The sequence below is a fragment of the Bos mutus genome, chromosome 15 (assembly GCF_027580195.1).
Source record: "Bos mutus isolate GX-2022 chromosome 15, NWIPB_WYAK_1.1, whole genome shotgun sequence".
Lineage (NCBI taxonomy): Eukaryota > Metazoa > Chordata > Mammalia > Artiodactyla > Bovidae > Bos > Bos mutus.
The window spans coordinates 73,597,109-73,624,439 of NC_091631.1; the positions used below are offsets into that span (position 1 = coordinate 73,597,109).

General features: G+C 38.5%; 1 protein-coding gene across 2 annotated transcripts; it reads left to right on the forward strand.

Annotated features, from left to right (window-relative positions):
* The first annotated feature begins 651 nt into the window (after positions 1 to 651).
* On the forward strand, positions 652 to 27,331 carry BIRC2 (baculoviral IAP repeat containing 2). Of its 2 annotated transcripts, XM_070384336.1 has the most exons (9): positions 916 to 1,282; positions 2,629 to 4,746; positions 4,837 to 4,936; positions 11,636 to 11,714; positions 12,305 to 12,353; positions 19,366 to 19,620; positions 23,656 to 23,910; positions 24,606 to 24,644; positions 25,200 to 27,330. In XM_070384336.1, the coding sequence occupies exons 2-9, from the start codon at positions 3,909 to 3,911 to the stop codon at positions 25,391 to 25,393; spliced, it is 1,809 nt and encodes a 602-aa protein (XP_070240437.1). In that variant the 5' UTR covers positions 916 to 1,282; positions 2,629 to 3,908; the 3' UTR covers positions 25,394 to 27,330. The 2 variants fall into 2 exon arrangements, with proteins under 2 accessions (XP_070240438.1, XP_070240437.1); XM_070384337.1 differs by lacking the exon at positions 19,366 to 19,620 and having other exon boundaries at positions 652 to 1,282; positions 25,200 to 27,331.

A 27,331-nucleotide genomic window follows, 5' to 3' on the forward strand; every position in this document is an offset into this window, starting at 1 on the left:
ATTCCCTTGCTGCAATATAGCAAATATTTACTGTATGCCACTGCTAGAGAGGGGAGCAAACCAAGATTTTGTATTTACGATTTTTATATCACTTAACTATACAAACATGTCACTTAACTATATAAACGTTATTTATAAGGGCTCCTTTGTGGTTCCTTCATGATTAACATATACATGCGTATGAATGTACCCACTCATTGGAAAAGACCCTGCCTGATCTTCGGATTGAGGGCAGGAGAAAAGGGCCACAGAGGATGAGACGGTGGCTGGCATCACCAATTCAATGGACATGAACTTGGGCAAACTCTGCGGAGATGGTGAGGGACAGGCAGGCCTAGTGTGTTACAAGTCCATGGGGTTGCGAAGAATCAGACACGACTTGGCGAACAACAATGTATGAATGTATACATTCCATTCTAGCCACATTCAGATTAAAAAAAGGAGTGAGGCCTGGCCTGAAACATGGTTCCTGTTGCTCGTGATGACTTTCTGAAATTAGAACACTTTTGTCAGTTCATCCGCCTCCAGAACAGAAAAACAAAAGTTTAAAAATAAAAGATACAGTGTCTGATTATAAAATTTATTCTCTGATGCTGTTCTGCCGTCCAACACTTTTCCATTTCCACGGCCAGCTGTCGAAGGTTGACGTTACGCAGCCGCTGAGACCGTTCAGATCAGATCAGATCAGATCTGTTACAACTATTCATTTAATGGAAGCCCAAACGCCGGCAGGTTGCCTCCACCCCGGGACGTGGTCACCCGCGCTGAGGGGAGGCCTCACTCGGGGAGTCGGCGGGGGCCGGACCCCGAACGCGCGACGCCGGGGAGAGGCGCTTCGCCCGCACGGGGGCGTTTCTGCAGGGCTTCCCGCGGCTTGCGCTTCGTCACGTCCCCCTCAGGAGAAGGTCAGGAACGGCCAGGGAACGAAACGTCAGAAATACCCACGCCGCGAGATGAAAAGTCAGAATACCAAGCTAAGGCCCGGCTCCGCAGGCCCCGCCAGCTGACCCACGGCCAGGCCCTCCCGCCCGCGCGCGCTCCCTGAGTCACGCCAGACCCGCACTTCCGCCCTCAAACGCCCCGGCGCCCTCGGGCTGCGTGACGTGATCCCGGCCGGCGCGCTGACGTCACGGGCGTCGGCGTGGGCCTCGCGCGGGCGGGGAGCCTGTGGCGCGCTGGAGCCCAGCCACCCGGCCGCCCCCTTCTGCCGGCGTCGCGTTCGAGGGTCTGAGGAGGCTCCGGGCGGCTGAGCAGTTTCCGCGTCTGCTGCGCCGGCCCCGCGGTGAGTGCAGCTCGTTCCGGGCCCCGGGGTGCGAGGAGGCTTGGGGCGCGCGGGCCCGTGGGACTCGCTTCCCTGCGGCTGCGGTTGGGAGGACTGGGACGACAGGGCCGGAGCCCTTCGGCCGGGAGCTGGGGGGTCGTGGCGAGCTCTCCAGTCTCCTCACTCTCGCCGACGCTGTTTCATTCGGAAGCCCCAACTCCAAAAGTTGCAGTCGAAAGTAAATTTTTTAAATTGACCTGTTGGCAAGCCTCCGCTGGCCGCCGCCCACTTTTGTGGCCATTGGACTCAGCCCAAGATGTTGGTCAAGCTTCTGCAGGGTTTTAAACTTAGCCCTCGGTGGTGTTTTGTTTAGCGTGTTCGAAGGAGGACAGTTTTGTGGGAGCGGGGTCTCCTCTTTCAGATCGCTCCAGCCGCGCTCTGCCACTTTCGTGGTCCACTGTGTGTTGTGAGTAATAGCGCTGGGAAATTAAAATTCAGGTTTCCCTTCTTTTCCCTTGCAGTTTGTCTCTCGGCCTCAACCCCCGAAGCCACAAGTTTGCTTTAAGAGGGCAAATCACTGTAGGGTGCTTGTGGACAAAAGTCTGTTAAGACAGAACGTCAAGTTCTGGTGTAACGGAAGCTTTCTTGCAAGGGGTCGCATTCCCGAGGCCAGTGTTTCACAGAGCCGTTGTGGGGTGTGTTGGTTTTGAGCTGCTTTCTGTGGCTGTTGCTTTGGATTGTAAGGCGTTGTAGAGTTAAAGGGTTATCATTTATTAATGAGTTCCTGACCCATTTTACTCTCACTGGTGAGTTTTCCGAGTTCTGGAGAGACTTGATATTAAAGAATAAAGAACATTGTGAGCGCGCAGTCGTGTCCAGTTCTTTGCGACCCCAGAGGCTGTAGCCCGCTAGGCTCCTGTGTCCAAGGAATTTTCCAGGCAATACTGGAATGGGTTGCCGTGTATTATGTCGTCTAAACAACTGCACTGTTGCTCATGGGTGCCGTCTCTTTCAGCACTAGTGCCCCTTTGCCTCTAGCAAACTGCCAGAGATATTACCCTTAAAGTATGTATTAAAGTTGTCACCAGAGGAGGAGAGGAGACCAAGAACAAAATAGGTTTCTGTGTCCATCTTTCTTCAAAGTTGTACGTTAAAAGAAATGCATATTTATGCTATGGGCAATGTATTGCATTTATTTTGATAGAGCTTTTCTAATTAGTTTTGGTGACAAATTGCTGAAATTTAAGATGTATTATCTAAAGTGTAAATCACTTTTAGAATTTATTGAACAAGTTGAAAAGAATATATAAATTGTATTCACCGTGAAAATGCAGTTTTCTAAAATAGCTTTTGTTTTTCCTTTTCAGATTTACAGCCCTGAAGAATCTACTTTTTTCCCTCATTTTTTCCCCTGCAGTAATAAATCCCATTATGGACACCCAGAAACTTTATAAAGGGATATAGTTTGAATTCTGCGGAGTGTAATTTTGTGTATGACTTATACTTTTAAAATATGAAGGGTTTTCAGAAACAAGGCTAGTAGAGTTAATTACTGGCATATTATGCATAAGCAGTGTTGGTGATAAGATCTTGTTAGGCATTTGTGATAATACTAGAACAGTCAAGCTGTATCTTGATAAACTTGATTTACCTTTAAATACAAAATGAGTGATATTGTAGATGCATGATTCTTAAATGAAAGACAAGTTATGTAAAAAGGTTCTGCTGTAGAAACCTTATGGTTAACTAGTTTATGGAGGCAATACCTTCAGTTGACCAAATATTATAAAGTGGTATGCAAAGTTAGGAAGAAAGACAACATAATGATGCTGCAGGAAATGAAAACAAATATAGACAGTATTAACAAAGATAAGTTAGTGGCTTGTGAGTTTTAACATCGTACACAGTATAACAGATATAGGTTCAACAATGCTTGTAGGTGTTGACATCCTCCAAAATTGTTAACTGAAGCTACTTTAACTTTCTTAAGTAAATACTATGATGATAAGCTATGTGAAATTAGCCTTTAGATAATGTGACCATATGAAGACTTATTGTTTACTAGAATAAAAGATTTTTTTTATAAAAAATATATTAAGAGTGCTTGGAGGGAAAAAAGTCTGCATATAGTTTTTTTTCTCTTATAGGATGGCCATTAATTGGCTTGATATCCAGGCTATGTGATTTGTAACCAAAAGCAAATTAAAGGCATAAGTATTGTGTCTTTGTTTAGAATTTTGGGAATATAAACTTCCTTGAAAAATCAAGGAGTGTTAAACATATTTTCAAAAGTGTCTCAACTTCTTTCAGTCTGCTTAGTATTATACCAAATAGTGAACAGAGATAGTACTTGAGTTAATATAGTCCTAAAGAGTATTAAATAGTATTTTGATAATATAGGAGATAGAGTCATCCTGCCTGAGTGTAAATTCAGATGTAAATCCAGTAAAGAAGGTGTAGTGAATTTTATGTAAGTAGGAGCCTATCATTTGATTCTTTTTTAATGGAAAAAAAAAAAAACTAATGTGAAGAGAAGAAAAATTTCATGTAAAGGATTTTTGCTGTCAAAAAGTAAAAATCATTCATGCACAAAACTACCTCCTAAAGACTTGTCCTGGATCCCTTGTATCGAAAAATTAAGAGTGTGATGGAAGACAGCACAGTCTTGTCAAATTGGACAATTGGCAACAAACAAAAAATGACATACGACTTTTCATGTGAGCTCTACCGAATGTCTACATATTCAACTTTCCCCGCCGGTGTTCCTGTCTCAGAAAGGAGTCTTGCTCGTGCTGGTTTTTATTACACTGGTGTGAATGACAAGGTCAAATGCTTCTGTTGTGGCCTGATGCTGGATAACTGGAAACAAGGAGACAATCCTATTGAGAAGCATAAACAACTGTATCCGAGCTGTAGCTTTATTCAGAATCTAGTTTCTGTTACTAGTCTGGAATCTACTTCTAAGAATGCTTCTTCTCCAATGAGAAACAGTTTTACGCACTCATTATCACCCACTTTGGAACATGGTAGATCATTCAGTGGTTCTTATTCCAACCTTTCACCAAACCCTATTAATTCTCGAGCAGTCGAAGACTTTTCCCCATTGAGGACTAACCCCTACAGTTATGCCATGAGTACTGAAGAAGCGAGATTTCTTACTTATCAAATGTGGCCATTAACCTTTCTGTCACCATCAGAATTGGCAAGAGCTGGCTTTTATTATATAGGACCTGGAGACAGGGTAGCCTGCTTTGCCTGTGGTGGGACGCTAAATAACTGGGAACCAAAGGATGATGCCATGTTAGAACACCAGAAACATTTTCCCAGCTGTCCATTTTTGGAAAATTCTCTGGAAACGCTGAGGTTCAGCATTTCAAATTTGAGTATGCAGACACATGCAGCTCGCCTGAGAACATTTATGTACTGGCCATCTACTGTATCAGTTCAGCCCGAGCAGCTTGCAAGTGCTGGTTTCTATTATGTAGGTAAGAAAACGTATAGCTATACATTTTATCTAGTTCATTTTGATTAATATATTAGAACACGTGTGTATTCAGTTATTGTGTTTTCTTTAGGTCGCAACGACGATGTCAAGTGCTTTTGTTGTGATGGTGGCTTAAGGTGTTGGGAATCTGGAGATGACCCATGGGTAGAACACGCCAAATGGTTTCCAAGGTAATTGCTTTGAAAGGTATTTGTATACACAACTCTGTGCGTAAAAGATGTAGGCATGTTTGTGTGTTTTAAGTTTACATTTCAGTATAACAAAGCTTGTTTATACCATTAGAAAATTAGCCTTTTAAGACACCAAATTGTAACATTAGTTATTTTGGTAGAAAAATGTAGAATATTCTGTAATTTTTTTCTTTTATAAACCATGTATTCAGGATATAACTTAACTTATTCTTGATGCCTCATTCACAGTTATGGCCATACATTACATTTATGTGTTTTCCATTTTGTTTAAAGTATTATAAAAATATGTAAAGTAGAGCAAAAAGGGGATATGTTAGAAAAAGGTAAGGAAAAAGAAAAACAAGAAGGGACATTAAGTGAATCTAGGAATAGGACAAATATAACAATGCATATAATAAAAACCTGATTGTATAATCAGTTTTAAGTGATTATAATTGTAAATTATTTTTTTCTGTACAATTTTATCTTTTTGTTATATGTATCTCTCTTTAGTCACTTTGTTTCTACCGGTATGTCCTATTTTTTTTTACTATAGCCTGGAAAGAATTTAGAGGCAGTGCTGTTACTGGAATGTTATTGAGTAGTTGTATGAACTTGGACAAGTCATGTGACCCCTTTGAGCCTTTCCTCATCTATAAAATGAGGAAATTGGAATAGGTAATACTGTCTTTTAAAAAAATTACAAGATGTACATAAAATACAATTTTTAAGTATACAGTTTTGTGGCATTAAGTGCATTCACCTTATTCCTCATTCATTACTACTATCAATTTCCAAACTTTTTTTATCTTCCCAAACTGAATCTTGTATTCATTTAGTTAATTCCTTATATTCCAGCCCCAGGCAACCACCATTCTACTTTCTGTCTCTGTGAATTCAACTATTTTAGGTACTTTATAAGAGTGGAATCATATCATATAGATAATTTTTCAACTGGTGAGTGACTTTCCTAAATGAGGAAACTCTAAATTATTTTTTTGGGAAAAATCATGTTTTATGGTCATAATTGTATTTATTTTTGGCCTCTCCTTGTGGCTTCTGGGATCTCAGTCCCCATTCAGGGATTGAACCTGGGCAACAGCAATGAAAACACCAAGTCCTAACTACTGGACCACCAGGAAATTCCTAGTTGTCAGAATTTTAAATGACTTGATTGTACTTGGCTCTATGAGATTGGCTTATTCTGTAATTTGGAATTTAATGCTGTATTAAAAAGACAAAAACAGCTTTCTGATTAACAGTGTTTCATTTGCTATAATTTTTCCTTTATAAAGCAAGACCAAACAAAATCTTGGTTTATTTCTGTAATTAATGTTTTGCTTGAAATGGTTACATAAGGGAAAAGGCCAGAAGTACTTTTTGTAAACACTTCTGAAAACAACAAATTTCAATTGTGGATAGTCTTTCATCTCAGAAAATGAAAACCCAAAGTGGATAATCATTATCACTGTATTTTAACACAATTTATTTATTCACTTATTAAATATTTGCATGCCTACTAGATACTATTTTACTTCTGTTTTTTCTCTCCTAACATTTTTAGTTATAATCATTCAAAAGAATTTCCTTTTTCATAAGTATTAATATTTACACGACAGTGTGGAGTCAAATGAAAAGTCAATCCAAAGCAAAATGAAGAAGAACCAAATTAAAGAGAAAGTCAAAATAGTTTTGTGGTACTATGACATATGAGGTTGAAAATAAAACTGGCAGATAAATGCTGATTTTGCAGCAGACCAGTAAGAATACTGGGATTCCTCTTGATTGAGCATGATAGTTCATGACAGTAACAGCATTATCTGGTGGCAAGAGTCTTAGGAATAAGTAGTTAGAAGTAACAGTGGAAAATCATGATGATCTTTTTTTCCCCCTTATAATATCATTTTTAAAAAATTGAAATATAGTTAACATACATAATATGTTTCAGGTGTGCTGTGTCCTGATTTGATGTTTGTATACATAATAAAGTTGTTACCATGATAAGCCTAGTAACCATCTGCCCCTATACAGCTATTGCAATATTGTTGACCATATTAAAACATTTTTTTTCTTTGAAGGATAATTGATTTTGGGGCTTCCCTGGTGACTCAGACAATAAAGAATCTTCCTGTAATGTAAGAGACCTGAGTTTGATCTCTGGGTGGGGAAGATCCCCTGGAGAAGGGAATGTCTGCCCACTCAAGGATTCTTGCCTGGAGAATTCTATGGACAGAGGAACCTGGTGGGCTACAGTCCATGGGGTTCACAAAGACTCGGCCATGATTGAGCGACTAACACTTCAACAACAAAGTCATAATTGCTTTTGCACACATTTTTTTTGCTGTGTGTATATTACATCCCCATGGCTTATTTATTTTATCACTGAATTTTTTATCTCTAAATCCCTTTCACCTATTTCCCTATATGCTTCTGAATACTACTTTAGATGCTGGAGATATTAACAGTGAATAAGACAAGACAAAAATCTTAGTCCTCATAGAATTTATTGGAAGGAGGAAGTATGGAGCAGCCAATGTTCAGTATACTTCCTATCTTTAGTCATTATAAGTTAATCAGTCCCAGAATAAAAATAATTTAGACCTATATTAAGATCAGGAACAATGATGACTTGAACCATGAGCATGTTTACATGATCTCTACTAAATCTACCCCAGTCATCACTTGAAGGACATTGGGTTGTTTCCAGTTTGGAGCAATAATGAATAAAGCCACTCTAAAAATTAGTAAACCTTTGTGAACTTGTTTTCATTTTGTTTAGGTAAATACTTTAAATACTTAGAATTGGGATTAGTGGGTTGGATGGCAAGTTTTGTTTACCATGGTAATTTAGAAGAAACTGCCAAATTGTTTTCTGAAGTGGCTGTAGAATGTGTGAGACCTCCAAGTATTCCAGATTCTTAATGACGTGGTAATATCTTTTTGATTTTAGCCATTCTAATAGATGTGTAGTGGTATTTCACTGTGGTTTTAATTACCATTTCCTTAGTGATTAATGATGTTTATTTGCTATCTAGATGTTTATTTGCTGTCTATATAAGTTGTCGCTCAGTGTCAGCAAGGAATTGGTTCCAGGACACTCCCAGGGTTTCCCCTCAAGAAACCAAAATCCGTGGGTGCTCAAGTTCCTCGTAAGATCATAGTAGAGTCAGCCCTTTGTATCTGTGGGTTCTTTATTCTTGGAACTGTGTTTTCTTTGATGAAGTGTCTCTTTTAAAGAAGTTTTTTTTTCTTTTTTTTTTAATTGCTAGGTTTTGAGAGTTCTTAATGTATTCTAGATACAAGTTCTGCATCAGTTGTGTTTTGGAACATTTGAGTCTGTGACTTGTTTTTTTTATTTTTTTAACAATGTATTTGATGAGCAGAATTTTTTAATTTTGATGATGTCAATTTATCAATTTTATCTTTTATGGATTATGCTGTTGGTTTATTAGTTAAGAAATCTTTACTTAACCTAAGAACAAAAAGATTGTCTCCTGTGTTTTCTTCTACAAGTTACACTGTTTTAGGTTTTGTATTTAAGCATGTAGTCCATTTTTAGTTTGTTTCTGTATACAGTTTGGACATAGATAAAGGCTAATATTTATGAATATTGAGTTGTCTATGTCCATTTGTTGAAAAAACAAAAGGGAAGAAACAGATGTTATATGAACTTCCTGGAATAACCATGGAGAAATTCTAGTAATTTGAAAGCAAGTATTTGGGAAACACTGTCACAGTATATATAGATGAAAATACTTGATACTCTTTATTTTTTTAGGGGGTTTGTGCTTCCTATAAAATGGAAGAGTGGACAGTGGAGAAAGATTAGCAGTCGTTTTGTGAAATATTATATTTTAGGCATCAGTTCAATTCAGTCGCTCAGCTGTGTCTGACTCTTTGCAACTCCATGAATCACAGCACGCCAGGTCTCCTTGTCCACCAACTCCTAGAGTTCACTCAAACTCATGTCCATCGAGTCGGTGATGCCATCCAGCCATCTCATCCTCTGTCGTCCCCTTCTCCTCCTGCCCCCAATCCCTCCCAGCACCAGGGTCTTTTCCAGTGAATCAACTCTTCACATGAGGTGGCCAAAGTACTGGAGTTTCAGCTTCAGCATGAGTCCCTCCAATGAACACCCAGGACTGATCTCCTTTAGGATGGACTGGTTGGACCTCCTTGGAGTCCAAGGGACTATCAAGAGTCTTCTCCAACACCACAGTTCAAAAGCATCAATTCTTCGGCACTCAGCTTTCTTCACAGTCCAACTCTCACATCCATACATGACCACTGGAAAAACCATAGCCTTACTACATGGACCTTTGTTGGCAAAGTAATGTCTCTGCTTTCCAATATGCTATCTAGGTTGGTCATAACTTTCCTTCCAAGGAGTAAGCATCTTTTAATTTCATGGCTGCAATCACCATCTGCAGTGATTTTTGGATCCCCCCAAAATAAAGTTTAACACTGTTTCCACTGTTTCCCCATCTGTTTCCCATGAAGTGATGGGACCAGATGTCATGATCTTAGTGTTCTGAATGTTGAGCTTTAAGCTTTTTCACTCTCCTCTTTCATTTTCATCAAGAGGCTTTTGAGTTCCTCTTCACTTTCTGCCATAAGGGTGGTGTCATCTGCATATCTGAGATTATTGATATTTCTCCCTGCAATCTTGATTCCAACTTGTTCTTCTTCCAGCCCAGCGTTTCTCATGATGTACTCTGGATAGAAGTTCAATAAGCAGGGTGACAATATACAGCCTTGCTGCTGCTGCTGCTAAGTCACTTCAGTCGTGTCCGACTCTGCGTGACCCCACGGACGGCAGCCCAACAGGCTCCGCCATCCCTGGTATTCTCCAGGCAAGACATACTGCTTTTCCTATTTGGAACCAGTCTGTTGTTCCATGTCCAGTTCTAACTGTTGATTCCTTACCTGCATACAGTTTTCTCAAGAGGCAAGTCAGGTGGTTTGGTATTCCTATCTCTTTCAGAATTTTCCACAGTTTATTGTGGTCCACACAGTCAAAGGCTTTGGCATAGTCAGTAAAGCAGAAATAGATGTTTTTCTGGAACTCTTGGTTTTTCCATGATCCAGCAGATGTTGGCAATTTGATCTCTGGTTCCTCTGCCTTTTCTAAAACCAGCTTGAACATCTGGAAGTTCATGGTTCACAATTGCTGAAGCCTGGCTTGCAGAATTTTGAGCATTACTTTACTAGCGTGTGAGATGAGTGCAATTGTGTGGTAGTTTGAGAATTCTTTGGCATTGCCGTTCTTTGGGATTGAAATGAAAATTGACCTTTTCCAGTCCTGTGACCACTGCTGAGTTTTCCAAATTTGCTGGCATGTTGAGTGGAGCACTTTCACAGCATCATCTTTCAGGATTTGAAATAGCTCAACTGGAATTTCATCACCTCCACTAGCTTTGTTCGTAGTGATACTTTCTAAGGCCCACTTCACATTCCAGGATGTCTGGCTCTAGGTGAGTGATCACACCATCATGATTATCTGGGTCGTGAAGCTCTATTTTGTACAGTTCTTCTTGTGTATTCTTGCCACCTCTTAATATCTTCTGCTTCTGTTAGGTCCATACCATTTCTGTCCTTTATTGAGCCCATCTTTGCATGAAATATTCCCTTGTTATATCTAATATTCTTGAAAAGATCTCTAGTCTTTCCCATTCTGTTGTTTTCCTCTGTTTCTTTGCATTGATCGCCGAGGAAGGCTTTCTTATCTCTCCTTGCTATTCTTTGGAACTCTGCATTCAGCTGCTTTTATCTTTCCTTTTCTCCTTTGCTTTTCACTTCTCTTCTTTTCACAGCTATTTTTAAGGCCTCTTCAGACAGCCATTTTGCTTTTTTGCATTTCTTTTCCATGGGGATGGTCTTGATCCCTGTCTCCTGTACAGTGTCATGAACCTCCATCCATAGTTCATCAGGCACTCTGTCTATCAGATCTAGTCCCTTAAGTCTATTTCTCACTTCCACTGTATAAAATAAGGGATTTGATTTAGGTCATACCTGAATGGTCTAGTGGTTTTCCCTACTTTCTTCAATTTCAGTCTGAATTTGGCAATAAGGAGTTCATGATCTGAGCCACAGTCAGCTCCTGGTCTTGTTTTTGCTGACTGTGTAGAGCTTCTCCATCTTTGGCTACAAAGAATATAATCAATCTGATTTCGGTGTTGACCATCTGGTGATGTCCCATGTGTAGAGTCTTCTCTTGTGTTGTTGGAAGAGGGTGTTTGCTACGACCAGTGCGTTCTCTTGGCAAAACTCTATTAGTCTTTGTCCTGCTTCATTCCATACTCCAAGGCCAAATTTGCCTGTTACTCCAGGTGTTTCTTGACTTCCTACTTTTAGACATACCACATTACAGTTTCTAAAACTTATGTTAAGCTTCCAAAGTAAATTGTCTAGAACAGCATTTTCCAAGTCTTACCTTTTTCTCCTTTGAGGTCCAGACGCCTTTACTGTTATTGTATTAATGTAATCAAATAAAAATATCAGAATGTATCAATACATAGTAAAAATTTGTGATGTTTTATGAGAATTTTTTTCCTGTTAGGTGTATATGTGTACTAGGTTGTGATGTAAAATGTTTGTACTATGGTGTATAGTCCAAGAGTTTGAAAACTGCTTTTCTAGAATGATCAGAGTATATTTTTGGCATAAAAGAATTTAAAAAGTTTTCCTCTTATGTTTTAGGTGTGAGTTCTTGATACGAATGAAAGGGCAGGAGTTTGTTAGTGAGATTCAAGCCAGATATCCTCATCTTCTTGAACAGGTAAATATGTTTTTATAATTGGTAACATTGGATTCTCCTAGATAATAATTACAAAATATGATTAAAAGTGATCTTTATTTCTTTTTAAAGTTAATGATAGTTATATGTTTTATGTCCATCTTAATGAAACTTTTTAGTTTTTTTTCAGACTACCATGTTTGTTCATGGCTTTTAAAAATTATTTTTTAGTTTTTTGAAAAGTTAAACAACCTGCCCCTGTACAAATTTGTGGTAGGGTTGGAGAAGAGTCTTTAGTATCTCCTTCTCCTTTTTGAGAAAAAAAAAAAGTAACATTTTAGGAATTTGGAACCTCAGAGAGTGGTTAAGCTGAAATACAACTTTCTAAGTGGAATGAGAAACCATTAATACTTTTTCCTGCTTTCCTGATATTTAAATTCTAATATGGAATTAGCTGCAGTTTAAGGAAATATTTTATGGTGATTAAGATAAAACAGCAAAGTGCAGTATGTAAACTACCCAGTTTTCAAAGCATGTGCATAGTACTTAAGATAAACTTACCTTAATGTGGCTATGCTCAGATTGTTTGAGATTCTGGATTTTACCTATTTTTTTTTTTTCCTGTTTCATAGCTCTTGTCAACTGCAAATACCTCTGGAGATGAAAATGCTGATCCACCAAGTATGTATGAAAATATCCCAAATAAAGAATAGGATTTAAGAGTATTAAAAATAAAAGTTTGTAAATAAAGGATTTCTGAGGTTATAGGAAAAAGTGCTAAGAAGTTAGCTCGTAAATATTATGTATCTTTCTATTCTCTAGAGGAGGGAATGGCAACCCACTCCAGTATTCTTGCCTGGAGAATTCCATGGACAGAGGAGCCTGGCGGGCTGCAGTCTGTGGGGTTGCAGAGAGTTGGACATGACTGAGCGACTGAGCACATACACATCTATCTTCTAAGATTCATCACATTTTTAGAGGATTCTTAGAAGTGTTCTAGTTTTTGTTCTTAAAGTGCTCATATTCTAACTGGGGAGACAAGATAGGAATACCAAATGAGAGGTGCAAATAGTAAGCTCTCCAAAGAGGGAAAGTTTGCGGTAAGCTATCATGTTTGGAAAGGCCCAGGTTACATGATTTGAGAATTGGGCTAGAAAAGTAGGTATTTGCCTGGATGTAGTATTTTAGTGCAAGGGTAGGAAATACATCTTCTGGTTATAATTTATAATCTTAGCTACATCTGGCATTTAGTGTAAAGTGTTATTTAGTCTACTGTTACCTTACTAACTTTCTGTCTGGATGATCTAACCAGTGTTGGAAGTGGGATATTGAAGTTCCCTTCTATTATTATATTCCTCTGTATTTCTCCCTTTAGTTATGCTAATATTTGCTTTGGATATTCAGATGTGCCACTGTTTTGTTGCATATAAGTTTACAATTGTTTTATGTATTCTTGATAAGTTGACCCCTTCATCACTGTGTATAGTGATTTTCTTTGTCTCTTAGCACTAATTTTGACTGAAAGTTTATTTTATTTTATGTAAGTAGAGCAACTCCTCATCACTTTTGATTATCATTTGCATAGAACTTTTTTATCTTTTCACTTTCAGCCTTTTATATCTTTCCACTTGCAGTAGGCCACGTACTGTTAGATCTTGTGGGGTTTTAAAATCCGTTCAGCCGTTCTGTGTCTTTTGATTGGAGAATTTAGTCTATTTTCATTTAAAATAGTTACTGATATATAGGGACTTTTTACTGTTTTTTTTGTAAATTGTTTTCTGACTGGGTTTTTTTTTTTTTTTTAGTTCCTTTGTTCATTTCTTCCTCTCTTGCTGTCTTCATCTCTGACTTAATTTCTATAGTAGTGTACTTTAATTTCTCTATTGTATTTTCTGTATCTACTGTAGGTTTTTTCTTTGTGTTTACCATGAAGCTTACATAAAATATCTTACAGATATAATAGTCTGTGTTAAGCTGATAACAACTTACCTTCAATCGTTTAGAGAAACTCTACAGTTTACTTATCCTCACCCCATGTTTTACACTATTGATGTCGTACTTTATATCTCTTTATATTCTGCATCTAGAAACAAATTATTGGAGTTGTAGTTGTTAGTATTGTTTTTTATTTTTCTGTATTTTTCTATAAGTACTCCTTTAAAAAAAATTTTATTGAAATATAGTGGATTTACAGTGTTATGTAGTTTCAGGTGTACAGCATAGTGATTCTGTGATACTATATATTCATTCTTTATCAGATTCCTTTCCCATATAGTTTGTAGTAGAACACTGAGTAGAGTTCCCTGTGCTATACAATAAGTCTTTGTTGGTTATCTCTTTTATATATAGTAGTGTGTATATGATAATCCCATGCCCCTAATTTTTCCCTTTCCCCAGACTTTAGGTTTGTTTCTGAAATCTATGAGTCTGTTTCTGTTTTATAAGTTAATTTAAATCATTTTTAAAAAAACATTTAGATTTCACATATGAGCAATATCATATGATGTTTGTCTTTCTTTGTCTGACTTAGTATGTTAATCTCTGGGTCCATTCATGTTGCTTCAAATGGCATTATTTCATTCTTTCTTTGTGGCTGAGTGAATTCCATTATATATATCTACCATATTTTCTTTATCCACTCCTCTGTCAGTGGACATTTAGGTTTCTTCCATGTCAGGCTGGGCTTTCCAGGTGGCTCAGTGGTAAAGAATCCACCTGCCAAGCAGGAGATGTGGATTTGATCAGTCCCTGAGTTGGGAGGATCCCTTGGAGAAGGAAATGGCAACCCACTCCAGCACAACTTTTGCCTGGGAAATCTCATGGACAGAGGAGCCTGGAGGGCTACAGTTCATGGGGTCACAAGAGTCGGACACAGCTTGGTGACTAAACAACAACAATGTCTTGACTGTTGTAAATAGTGCTGCAGTGAACATTGAGGTGCATGTATCATTTTGAATTATGATTTTCTGCAGATATATGCCCAGGAGTAGGATTGCTGAGTCATATGGTTTACAGTTTTAGGCTTTTAAGGAACCTCCATACTGTTCTCCATAGTGGTTATAACCAGTGTACATTCCCACCAATAGTGAAGGAGGGTTCTCTTTCTGTACTCCCCTTCCAGCATTTATTTTTGTAGACTTTGATATTAGCTCTTCTGACCAGTGTGAGGTGATATCTCATTGTAGTTTTCATTTCTATTTCTGTGATAAACTAGTGATGCTCAGCATCTTTTCATGTGCCTTTTGGCCATCTGTATGTCTTTAGAAGATCTTCTGTCTCTTTTTGATTGGATTTGTTGTTTTTACATAGAGCTAATGAACTCTGTATATTTTGGAGATTAACCCCTTGTCAGTCACTTTGCAAATATTTTTTTCCCATTCTGTAGGTTGTCTTTTTGTTTTGTTTCCAGTTTCCTTTGCTGTGCAAAATGTATTACTGTTGTTTTAACTTATACTAGACATACAATTACAGTATAGTGTGTTTTGAATTTGACCTGCATACTTAATTTTACCAGTTAAGTTTTATACTTTTATATGTTTTCATGTTATTACTTAAGGTCTCTTCATTTTAACTTGAAGAAATCATTTTAGCGTTTCTTGTAAAACAGGTTTCATGTTCATGAACTCTGTCAACTTCTGTTTGACTGGAATGTCTTTATTTCTCCTTCATTTCTGAAGGACAATTTTGCCAGTATTTGTTTTGCTGAAAGTTGTACTTTTATTTTGGTTTCAAAGGATTTGTTAACAAAAGAAACTGCTTGTTACACACGAATAAGCAGTTTCAATATTTAATATTCAGTAATTAATTTGGCTTAATTTCAGTGTACAGTCATAAAAGAAAAGAAATAGAAACAGTAGAGAGAAATAATAGCATATACATCTCTACATTGGGCCAACACCCACGTTGATCTAGCATAGAACAATGCTGGAAGTCCCACGTAACAGCAGTCTGGAGTCCTAACTGGGAAAGGGTCCTGTCAGTACATCCACCACACAGGCCAGACTTCAGATTGCAGCTTTGGGAGCTGCTGCTTATGATCCTCGGCCACAAACTGATAACAGTTTGCATGCAAAAATGCAGTTCTGGTTTTTCTTTAACTTTTACAATGCTGTTTGTTTCATCTTGTGAGTCATAAAGTTCTTTAGACTCTGGGGGCCTGATTGAGTCCCCAGAGGCTTAAGAAATTCTAAGGCTGGATTGCCCCAGTGGTCCAGTAGTTAAGAATCAACCAGCTAATGCAGGGACACCAGTTCAACCCCTGGTCCGGGAAGATTGCACATGCTGCAGAGCAGTTAAGCCCATATGCTACCACTACTGAGCCTGTGCTCTGTAACACAAGAAGCCACCACAATAAGAAACCTGCACGTTGAAACTAGAGAAAGCCTGTGCAGCAAACAGACCCAGTGCAACCAAGAATAAATAAGTGAATAAATAATCAAATACAAAGCACTCGTTAAAAAAAAAAAAAATCCAAAACCCACTCCCTTTCTTATCTGAAGTGCTGCTTGACTTGCTGGTAACGATTGGTGTTCATGCATGCAGGCAGGCATGTAGTCCGGGCAAGGTCAGAAGTCGGTTAGAGGTATTCTCCCCTACTTGCGAAGCCTGAACAAGGCTACCTTCATTTTGAATTTCCCAAACAGTGTTCTTGGTTGGCATTTGTTTTTCTTTTATCACTTGGATATATTAAGTCTTTCTCTCCTAGCCTGCAAGGTTTCTGCAGAGAAATGTGCTGATAGCCTTAGGGGGTTCCCTTGTATGTAATGATTCTTTTTTTTTTTTTGCTGCTTTCAAAATGCTTTCTTTGTCTTTTTGTTTTTAATATTTTGACTATAATGTGTCTTGGAATAATCTCTGGCCTGATCTTGCTTGGGGTTCTCTGTACTTGCTCTTTCTGGATATCCGTATCTCTCCCAAGATTTGGGAACTGAAGTTTTAAGCTATTATTTCTTAAAGTGAGCTTTCTACCCCTTTTTTCTGTCTTCTGGGATTCCTGTGATGTAACTGCTCATCTGCTTGGTGGTGCCCTATAATTCATGTGGTCTTCTGTCCCTCTTTTATTCTCTTTTTGTTCCTATAACTGGCTAATTTCAAATGATCTCCATTTGGATTCTCATTCTTTTTTTCTTCATGATCAAGTCTGTTGAATTTCTCTATTGATTTTCAGTTCTGTCCTTTTTTTCTTCAGCTCCACATCTTCTGTTTGATCTTTTTTCTTTTTCTTGATTAAATTTCTGATTTTGGTTTCTATTTCTTGTTTAAACTTCTGATTTTGTTCATGAATTGTTATTTTCATTTAGTTGTTTACTGTTGTTCTCTTGAATTTTATTGAGTTTCTTTAAGGTGACTGTTGAGTTCATTGTCAGACAAATCATAGATCTTCATTTCTTTGGGGTCAGTCTGGATGTTTATTAGTTTCTTTTGATGGTGTTGTATGTGCCTTATTTATATATTTATATGCTGTATGTAGCCTGGCCATAGTATCTGTGCATTTGAAGGAGCGAACACCATTTCCAGTTTTTACTGATTGGTCTTGCCAAGTGAGGACCTTCTTCTGTCAATTTTGATGGATACAGAGCTGTTTTGGGGTCTGTTGCTGGGACCATAGTCAGGGATTCTGGCACCTGGGTACAAGCCAGTCTTCTCAAAATCACTCTCCTTGGTTTTGGAATACACTAGGCTTTCAGAATCTTATATCTCAATCACAGAGCCCCTCACAAAGGCACTTTGGTCCTTGGACGGATTCCAAATTGTTGTTGCGTGGGGAATCCAGATGGGAGACATCTTAATTAGCAATCTTGCTATCATTACTCTTTTGTATCCTTCTTAAGGTATCGTCCTCACTTGGCTTCCTGGACACCACATTGTTGATTTTCCCGTTTCCCTGGTTGATCATGAACAATTTCCTTTGGTGGTTACTCCTTTTTCAAACCTCTTATGTGATGGAGTACCCCTCAACGTTCAGCCCAAAGGTAGTTCTCCATTTCCTGAGCTGCAGACTAGCATGTTCAACCACCTGTTTAAACCTCTGCTTGTTTATAATGGGTTTCTCAGAGTTAATAGGACCAGAGCAAACATTTTCTCCCTGCCCTTCGTACCTCAGATGTGCTTTTTCTCTGATCTCCCTTGCTCAGTTAATGTTCCCCACTTCCTGAGGTTGACTTAAGTTAGACATCATCCCTGATTCCTCCTTTTACTTTGTGTATTTAAGCTATTAAAAGTCCTTTCATCTCTATAATATGTCCCAAATCTTACCACTTCTCTTCATTGTCCCCACTGTTAACCTGATTCAAGCTTCTATCACCTTTTGTCATAAAATCCTAACAGGTCTCCCTGACTCCATTTTACCTCACTAAAGTTTATCACAGAGCTGCCAGAATCAGCTTTTGAAAAAACAAATCAAGTTTTATAAGTCTTAGAATATTCTAGCAGACTTAAAATATAAACTCCTCCCAAGGCTCTACGTGATCTAGGCCTCACCCTACTCTCTGACTGCACCGCCTTACTATTTCTTGAATAATATCAAGCTTTCCTCTTGACTTGAGGCTTTTATACTGGCTGTTCTCTTTGCCTGAAAGACTTCTTTCAGATATTCCCATATTCATTCCTTATCGTTCAGTTGTTTGCTTTGCTGTTACCTATTCAGACAGGGTTCCACATATGTTTGAGCAAGGGAGCACACAGTGTATATTTACATTTATTATACAACAGTTTTCCAGCAGATGGCAGTAAAGTATCTTGAAGAATGATGTCTTTTTATAATTTTCACATTGCCATATTGGCTGGCATTGACCCTGTTATCAGAAAATGCCTCTCTGATCACCCTATCCTGAATGTCCTCCTGCTGCTTCCTAGTTTGTCTTAACCACCTTATTCTGCTTTATTTTCTTCAGAACATGTGTTGCTATCTGAAGTCATATTAGTTTAATTCTTTAATCACGTTTTTTTAAACCACGTTTTTAGATGTGTTCTGTGTGAATTAGTCTTCCACTTTACTGATCTTCCCATCTTTGTTTTTTCTGCTTCATCTGTCCACCTCTTCAGGTCCTGTCTATCCTTAAGGTTCAAACTCTTGTGTGATCTTTTTCATTAAGTCTTTGTTGATTTCTTCCACTTTCCTAGCTGAATTGAGATTATTCTCACTTCTAAATTTGTGTAGCATCTCAGTTTCCAAAAATAACTGTACAACAGAGTCATTTGAGGAATTTTTAGGATATTCTTATGTTCCATCCCTAAAGACTCTAACTAAGATATGGGAATTGGTATTTTTTTTAAGTACAGCCTGTTACTGGGCTTCCTTGGTGGCTCAGTGCCACCAAATAACCTGCCTGCCAATGCAGGAGTCATGTGTTCGATCCCTGGGTTGGGAATATCCCCTGGAGAAGGAAATGGCAGCTCTCTCCAGTATTTTTGCCTGGGAATTCCTATGGGCAGAGGAGTGTGGTGGGCTGTTGTCCATGGGGTCACAGAAAAGTCGGACACAGCTTAGCAACTGAACAACAATAACAGCAGCCTCTCCTTTGATCCTTACCAGGTTCAGACTTCTGTTGGAGTTATAGGTAACTTGTGCATACAGCTCATCTCCATTACCAGCATATAATCACGTCTAGAGTAAAGATTATATCAGAGTCATTATTGTTCCCCATATTTTTATATTTATGGAATTTACCCAAATATATATCTTTTAAAATAGTTGTTCATTTTGGACCTGGAGAAAGTTCTTCAGACGATGCAGTCATGATGAATACACCTGTGGTTAAAGCTGCCTTGGAAATGGGCTTTAGTAGAAGCCTGGTAAAGCGGACAGTTCAGAGTAAAATCCTAACAACTGGAGAGAATTACAAAACAGTTAATGATATTGTGTCAGCACTTCTTAATGCTGAAGATGAGAAAAGAGAAGAAGAAAAGGAGGAAGAGAAGGAAAGACAAACTGAAGAAACAGCATCAGGTATTTGGGAACGTTAGTCCCCTGCATTATTTCCGTTGAGGTCTTGTAGGACTGTCTCATGTGTTGCAGGACAGTGAGTATCCCTGTCTCTCCACTGACTGCTGGTGGCAGCCAGCAGTCATTTCCAAACCTCACATTCCCTTCACTGTGAGCAACGTATTACCCTAGTTGAGAATCACTGACTACAGTTTTTTTTCTTTTTGAATGTTTTTTTCTCCCCAAGAAGATCCCTGATTTATGCTAATCAGAGGATTTTGTCATAATTTCTTTCTTGAGCTATATTGCCTTTCTCCCTCATACATTAACAGATCTAAACTGTTTGGAAAAAGTAAGATTTTAAAGCTGGGGGCCTGTCTCATTTCTACTTTTTTTTTTAAAGTTCCTTTAAATCATATTCTTAACATGGCATTTTACTGTCTAATCCTAGCTTAGTGATCCTTATAGAAAAAATAAAATCCATGATGAAATTCTAGGATTTGATAAGCACCTCCCCAACACAAAGATCATAGGGAATTGATTTTGGTATTCATCTTTATTGTGTTAAGCTTCAGACTTCCACAACAAGTCTTCTGAGTAATCATTCCTTTAACAAATACTAACTGAACATGATCACCTGTACCAAGTACTGTGCTCCCCATGGTGCTTGCTTTCAAGGAGCATAGAGACTAGCTGTGGAAACCAGTATGCAAAAAGATAGGGTTACAGGGCCAGTAGAACTGAAAGTTGCATACATAGTGTAAATTTGACTGTCAGACTGGAAAACACTTTTTCTGTTTAAGCTTGTAAGTAATGATAGGAATAGTTTGAGAACTGTATCATTTGGCCGTGTAGCAAAATGTTTAAGGTCTGATTTCTAGTTGAGACAAATTTGTGTTTAAATCCTGGCTTTGTCAGTTACCAGCTTGGTGATTAATTTAACCAGAACTCTTGTTTTCTCATCTGTAAAACAGGGATGATAGTACTACAAATTGCATGGGGCAGCTATAGAAATTAAATGAGAGGTTACAAGTAAAACAGTTTAGTGCCTTTACCTAGCACATCAAAATTTTTTTTAAGTATATTGCCTTGGGAAGTGGGAGGGTCTTCGTGCAAGAAAGGGCCCAGGGATAGTGAGATTATTAACCAGAGGGCAGGAGGAGAAGGGGACCACAGAAGATGAGATGGTTGGATGGCATCACTGACTCAATAGACTTGAGTTTGAGCAAATTCCGGGAGATAGTGAAGGGCTCCTGGAGTGCTGGAGTTCATGGGGTCACAAAGAGTCGGGCATGACTGACCAGCCGAACGACAGCAACAATAAAATACACGTTAAATGAAATCACTCTAATAAACCTGGACACCATAGTTTTGTGACTTTCTTGTATTTTGTAAAATTCAGAGAAAAGTCTTGAATTACAGCTTTGAAATTGTTTCTTAATAATCAAAAAAAGAATAGAGAGGAAGAGTTTAGGATACTAATAAGAGAAGATCATTAAAACACCTGACCGATATATAGATTAGAATGGGACATAAGCAAAGCCAGGAGACAACTCTTTTGTTAGTAGGGTTGGAAATGACATGGAGCTACAGCATCAGGTGAAGAACAGATCTGTTAGTAGTAAGGTGAATTATTAAGGCAGAAGGATAAATAAGTTGTGGGTAGAGAAGGGACTTTCATAATTTTGAGATGAATAGTGTGTTTCACTCCTTGGTGGTTGTTCAGTCACTCAGTCATTTGTGACCCCAAGGGAATGGTCTTTTTTTTTTTTTTTTTTTTAACAACTTTACAATAGACTTCTTTATTTTTTTATTAAACTTGTAAATATAGAGATGTACAAAATGCTAAAGCCTTTGGCTGTGTGGATCATAGCAAGCTGTGGAAAACTTTTAAAGAGAGGGGAATACCAGATCATCTTACCTGTCTCCCAAGAAACCTGTATGCGGGTCAAGAAGCAATAGTTAGATTGGTTCAAGATTGAGAAAGGAGTATGACAGGGCTGTGTGTTGTCACCCTATTTATTTAACCTATACACTGAGCACATCGTGAGAAATGCCAGGCTGGATGAGTTACAAGCTGGAGTCAAGATAGACGGGAGAAATATCAACAACCTCAGATATGTGGATGAAACCACTCTAAAGGCAGAAAGGAAAGAGGAACTAAAGAACCGCTTGATGATGATGAAAGAGAAGAGTGAAAAAGCTGGCGTAAGACTAAATATTAAAAAAACTAAGGTCATGGCATCTGGCCCCATTACTTCATGGCAAATAGAAAGGGAAAAGGTGAGAATAGTGACACATTTCCTCTTCTTGGACTTTAAAATCATTGCAGATGGTGACTGCAGCCATGAAATCAGAAGACGATTGCTTCTTGGCAGGAAAGCTATGACAAACCTAGGCAGTGTGTTGAAAACAGAGACAGCAGTCTGCTGACAAAGGTCCGTATAGTCAAAGCTATGGTGGTCATGTACGATTGGTAGAGCTGGACAGTAAAGAAGGCAGAGCACCAAAGAATTGACGCCTTTGAACTGTGGTGCTGGAGAAGACTCCTGAGAGTCCCTTGGACAGCAGGGAGATCAAAGCATTTAGTCCGAAAAGAAATCAGCCCTGAATACTTATTGGAAGGACCGAACAGCAACTTTTTTTTTTAAGGCTGAAAGCAGGCAATTAAATATTGGTGATTGGGGCATCAAAAGAGGAAGTTTTTGAAAAATACTTCAGGAATTTATGCCTATAGTCTATTTAACAATGGATTTTGTGTGGTTTAAGGTTAAAGGAGAAAACATTACTTTAAAAACAAGACTAGGCTTGATTGGTGTGCAGTCTTTTTAAATTGCTATAAACCTAGACCTTTATAAAATATTGGTAGCCAACTCTGTGCCAGATACTGTGATAAATACTTCACATATATCTCATTTAATCCTTACAACTCTTTGAGAAAGGTACTATTATTATGTACATTTTACAGATGAGGAAACTGAGGTATGTGAAGGTTACGGCACATAGCTACTAAGTGGCTGTGCCTGTATGGGCAGCTAGGTTTGTCCTAACTCTGCAGCTCAAACTCTTCAGCACTGCTTACTGCTTTTATTCCCTGCCCCCCCAACTCTGGCTCTTTGTTGCTGAACGCAGGCTGTTCTCTAGTTGCAGCAAGTAGGAGCTGTTCTCTGTTGCGGAGTGTGGGCTTCTCACTGCGCTGTCTTCTCGTCGCAGAACACTGGCTCTAGGCCCGTGGGCTTCAGAGGTTGTGCTGCATGAGCTCAATAGGTGCAGGGCTCTAGGGTGCCAGCTCAGCAGTTGGGGAGCAAAGGCTTAGTTGCCCTGCAACATGTGGAACCTTCCTGGAACAGGGATCAAACCCATGTCCCCTGCATTGGCAGGCAGATTCTTAACCAGTGGACCATCAGGGAAATCCTGCTTACTACTTCTTAAACATCAAGAGACTAGGAGACTTGATTCTACAACTGATTCTTCCTGTGACACTGGACAGGTCACTCATTCCTCCTGAGTCTTTCTTACCCTATCTGGAAATAAGAAACATTCATAACCGACCTGTTTCATTGATAGGATCTTTTTATCTAATGAGACAATTCATATGAAAATGCTTATAAACGTAATGTGATATAATGCAAAGAGAAGTCAGTATTTCATTGGGGCAAAGTATAGAGGTGGCATATTTATATTATTCTTTAAAATTCTCTTCCTACTTTCTGCAGGATAAAGCAGGATTCTAAGATAGGTTAAAAGATAAAATGTTACAGAAAAACCCAAACAAACTTTTTGGCCAACCCAATATATAGACTCAAGTAGGTTACAAAAACAGAGGCCATGTGTATACTACATACTATGCCATGGTGTAGTATGTATACTATATACCTACCAAATCTTCTGAAAGTTTTCCAAATGACAGACATTAAGATGCAGACAAGTAATTTTGTTCTTTTTTTCTAGCTCCTGTTTAGTGTCTGAATTGTTCATAGTGTTGGTTGTTAGTGACTATGAGTGTGGTTGGAGCAGTTTATAATCTAATATATTTTTTCTTTTTTTTTAACATTGAAGATGATTTGTCATTACTTCGGAGGAATAGAATGGCTCTCTTTCAACAGTTGACGTGTGTGCTTCCTATCCTGGATAATCTTTTAAAGGCCAATGTAATTAATAAACAGGAGCATGATATTATTAAGCAAAAAACACAGATACCTTTACAAGCAAGAGAACTGATTGATACTGTTTTAGTTAAAGGAAATAGTGCTGCCAACATCTTCAAAAACTGTCTTAAGGAAATTGACCCTACATTATATAAGAACTTGTTTGGTGAGTTTGTTGTACAATTATTTTTAGAATTGTGTTCATCTTTGTGTTTGATAAATTGAATCCAGTTAGCAAACTGTGTACATTTGTTCTAAAAAAGTGAAGTCTTTTATTGCCCAAGTAGCTTGGCTAAATAATATCCAATGATATATAACTAAAATCTATGTATTCAATACATAGTAGGGGAAAAATAATATGTAGTAGGCAAAGCAGTCTTGTATTTGGTAGAGTAATGCTTTAAAATATTTTTTTAATTGAGGTGTAGGTGGTTTACTGTATTGTGTTAGTTCCAGGTGTACAACAGTTATTTAAAATTTTTATAGATTATATTCCATTTATAGTTACTATAAAATATTGGCTATTTTCCCTGTGCTATACAATGGACCTTGTAGCTTGTTTATTTTATACATAGTAGTTTGTACCTCTTAATCTTCCTACCCCTGTTTTGCCCACCCCCACCCCCACTGGAAATAGTGCCGCCACTAGTTTGTTCTCTATATCTATGTCTGTCTTTTATGTCACGTTCACTAGTTTTATGTTTTAGATTCCACATATACATGATGACGTAGTGTTTCTCTGACTTATTTCACTAAGCACGATACACTCCTGGTTCCATCTGTGTTGTTGAACGTGACAGAATTTTATTTCTATGGCTGAGTGTTAGAGTGATTTTTTTTTGTATGTTTTTCTTTCCTCAGTGGAAAAGAATATGAAGTATATTCCAACAGATGTTTCAGGTAAAACAAAATTAAGACTTGGGACCAACATAGAATATTACCCTTAAAAAAATTATTTATGTATTTATGTATTATTTTTGGCTGTTGGGTCTTTGTTCCTGTGCAGGCTTTCTCTAGTTGTGGCGAGTGGAGGCTGCTCTTCATTGCAGTGCACAGGCTTTTCGTTATGGTGGCTTCTGTTGCAGAGCACAGGTTCTGGGGTGCACAGGCTTCAGTAGTCAGTGTGTGGGCTCAATAGCTGTGGTTCCAGGCTCTAGAGCACAGGCTCAGTAGTTAGGGTTCCTGGGCTCCAGAGCACAGGCTTAAGTAGTCGCAGTGCGTGGTCTCAATAGCTGTGGCTCCTGGGCTCTAGAGCATGGGCTCAGAAGTTGTGGTGCACAGGCTTAGTTGCGCCACTGCATGTGGGATCTTCCTGGATCAGGGATTGAACTTGTGTCTCCTGCATTGGCAGGCAGATTCTTCACCACTGAGCCACCAGGGAAGCCCCTATCCTTTTATTTTTTTAATGGAAGGTAAAGTAGAAACTGAATTTCACTGAGGTTTTTGTTGTTATAGGTCTGTCCCTGGAAGAGCAGTTGAGAAGGCTGCAAGAAGAAAGAACTTGTAAAGTGTGTATGGACAAAGAAGTTTCTATTGTATTCATCCCTTGTGGTCATCTGGTAGTATGCCAGGAATGTGCCCCTTCTCTAAGAAAATGCCCTATTTGCAGAGGTATAATTAAGGGTACTGTTCGTACATTTCTCTCATAAAAGAAAAATAAGCTGTATGTTAGCTTATGTATAAAAATCTTTAAAATATTGTCTGAAGTTGTTTGAAGTAAAAAAAGGAATTACTGACTCCTTAATTAGTAACATTTGTATTCTCTGCTTTCTTTGGTACTAATACTCGTGTTTCAAAAAAATGGTGTCACATATAATATTTAATCTCTGTTTATATGAAAAGTAAGGTTTATGTTTGAGCTGTGTTAGTGTACAATGTGCACACAGAAGTTAAAGGAGCAGTGTTAATGCTGTTATGTATCATTTTAGGAGTGACTGGATCTGGTATTCTTTCTGAAAGCTTTGAGTACTACTTTAGAGTACAGTTGAAAAGAACTGGAAACCAGGAACTCTGGAGTTTATCACAGTTATATTGCCAAATTCTTCTTGGTTCTTTTTCAGTTGTGTTGTTTTTCAAATAGTGGTACAGTGTTGAGACAAGGTCCTGGTTCCTACTCAAAAAAAATATGCATAACAAAGTCTTTGAGTTCCACAGAACTGGGGCCCCCACCCAGGTGGAGGATGGTAACGTCAGGCTGAACACAAGATTCCTGGAGCACCGCTCCGTTGCCTCACCAGTAACCAATCAGGAAAAAATCATACACCCTGAAGCCCTCATCCCAAATGTTGCCTCCTGTTTCTGGGGACCAGTGATGACCATCCTGTTAGGTCTCCTGTTTGGCCCCTGTCTATTTCATCTCTGAGAGGAGCCAACAGTTTCAAGCTAAATTGCTGTTATTACAAGGTGAATGCTGGTTTCAGGCACAGAATACTTCAACTTAGATCAGGTAGAGAGAGACTTCTGCTTTGTTAGGCAGGCCTACGCCCATGCACAGCAGGAAGAAATTACAGAAGAAAAAGACCTCCGCTCCAGTTCCCAAGAAGGATCTTGATTTTGAAGTCTCTCAGCAGGGAGTTAGGGGAAGCAAACTGACTGAAACCGCCCACCCTGGCCAGGCACCATAATAACCATTTGCAAGAGTTGTTTTACAACAGGAGATCCTGGTATGGAACACGGAACTAGTAAGCCACCACAAACCGGAAGGGTTCAGGAAAGGTCAAAATGAGACACCACATGTCCGACAACCTCCCAGAATCCTCACATCTGGCATCCATCTTGGCTGAACCAGGCGTGCACCGCCAGGAAGGACTCTGAGCCAGAATGATTTGGCTAAAGACAACCTGGAAACTAATCCCATCACCGTAAAACCCGAGACTGCCAGAGCAGTTCTCCTGGGTTCCCTCACCCTACTGCTCTCCACCTGGGCACCCCTTCCTGATAAAATCTCTTGCTTTGTCAGCAAAAAATAAAATGGTGTCATATATAATATTTAACCTGTGTTTATATGAAAAGTAAGCTTTATGTTTGAGCTGTGTTAGTGTACATATGTGTACACAGGAGAAGTTAAAGGAGCAGTGTTAATGCTGTTAGGTATCATTTTAGGAGTGACTGGATCTGGTATTCTTTCTGAAAGCATTGAGTACTACTTTAGAGTATTGTTGAAAAGAACTAGAAACCAGGAACTCTGGAGTTTATCACAGTTATATTGCCAAATTCTCATTGGTTGTTTTTCAGTTGTGTTGTAAGATAAGGATTTTTCTCTTAATGGTATAAAAGTTTTTCCCTAGTTTGTGAGAAACATCTTAATAAAAGGTCTTTAAAAAGACTACATCAATTCACATCAGTTTTTTTGTTGTTCTGCTTTATAATTTCCATAAACTTTCATAAGGTTATATAAGAATGAGATAATGTACATAAGCATAGTACTTGTCACATTGTAAGCAGTTCAAATGCAAATTATTAAATTAAAAAACTGAATTCATAAAACAAATTACCAAAAAATGTTTTTTTAATAATGAATTTATGAGAATTTCTTTCAGATGACAGTATCTGTCTAGTTGCTTTGTATATTGTAGATACTATTTGAA

Excerpts from the sequence above, each read along its gene's own strand:
- BIRC2 (XM_070384336.1), top strand. The coding sequence starts at position 3,909 with ATGGAAGACAGCACAGTCTTGTCAAATTGGACAATTGGCAACAAACAA. Across the intron at positions 4,937-11,635 it reads CACGCCAAATGGTTTCCAAG|GTGTGAGTTCTTGATACGAA; the intron begins GTAATTGCTTTG and ends CTTATGTTTTAG. Across the intron at positions 19,621-23,655 it reads AACTGAAGAAACAGCATCAG|ATGATTTGTCATTACTTCGG; the intron begins GTATTTGGGAAC and ends TTAACATTGAAG.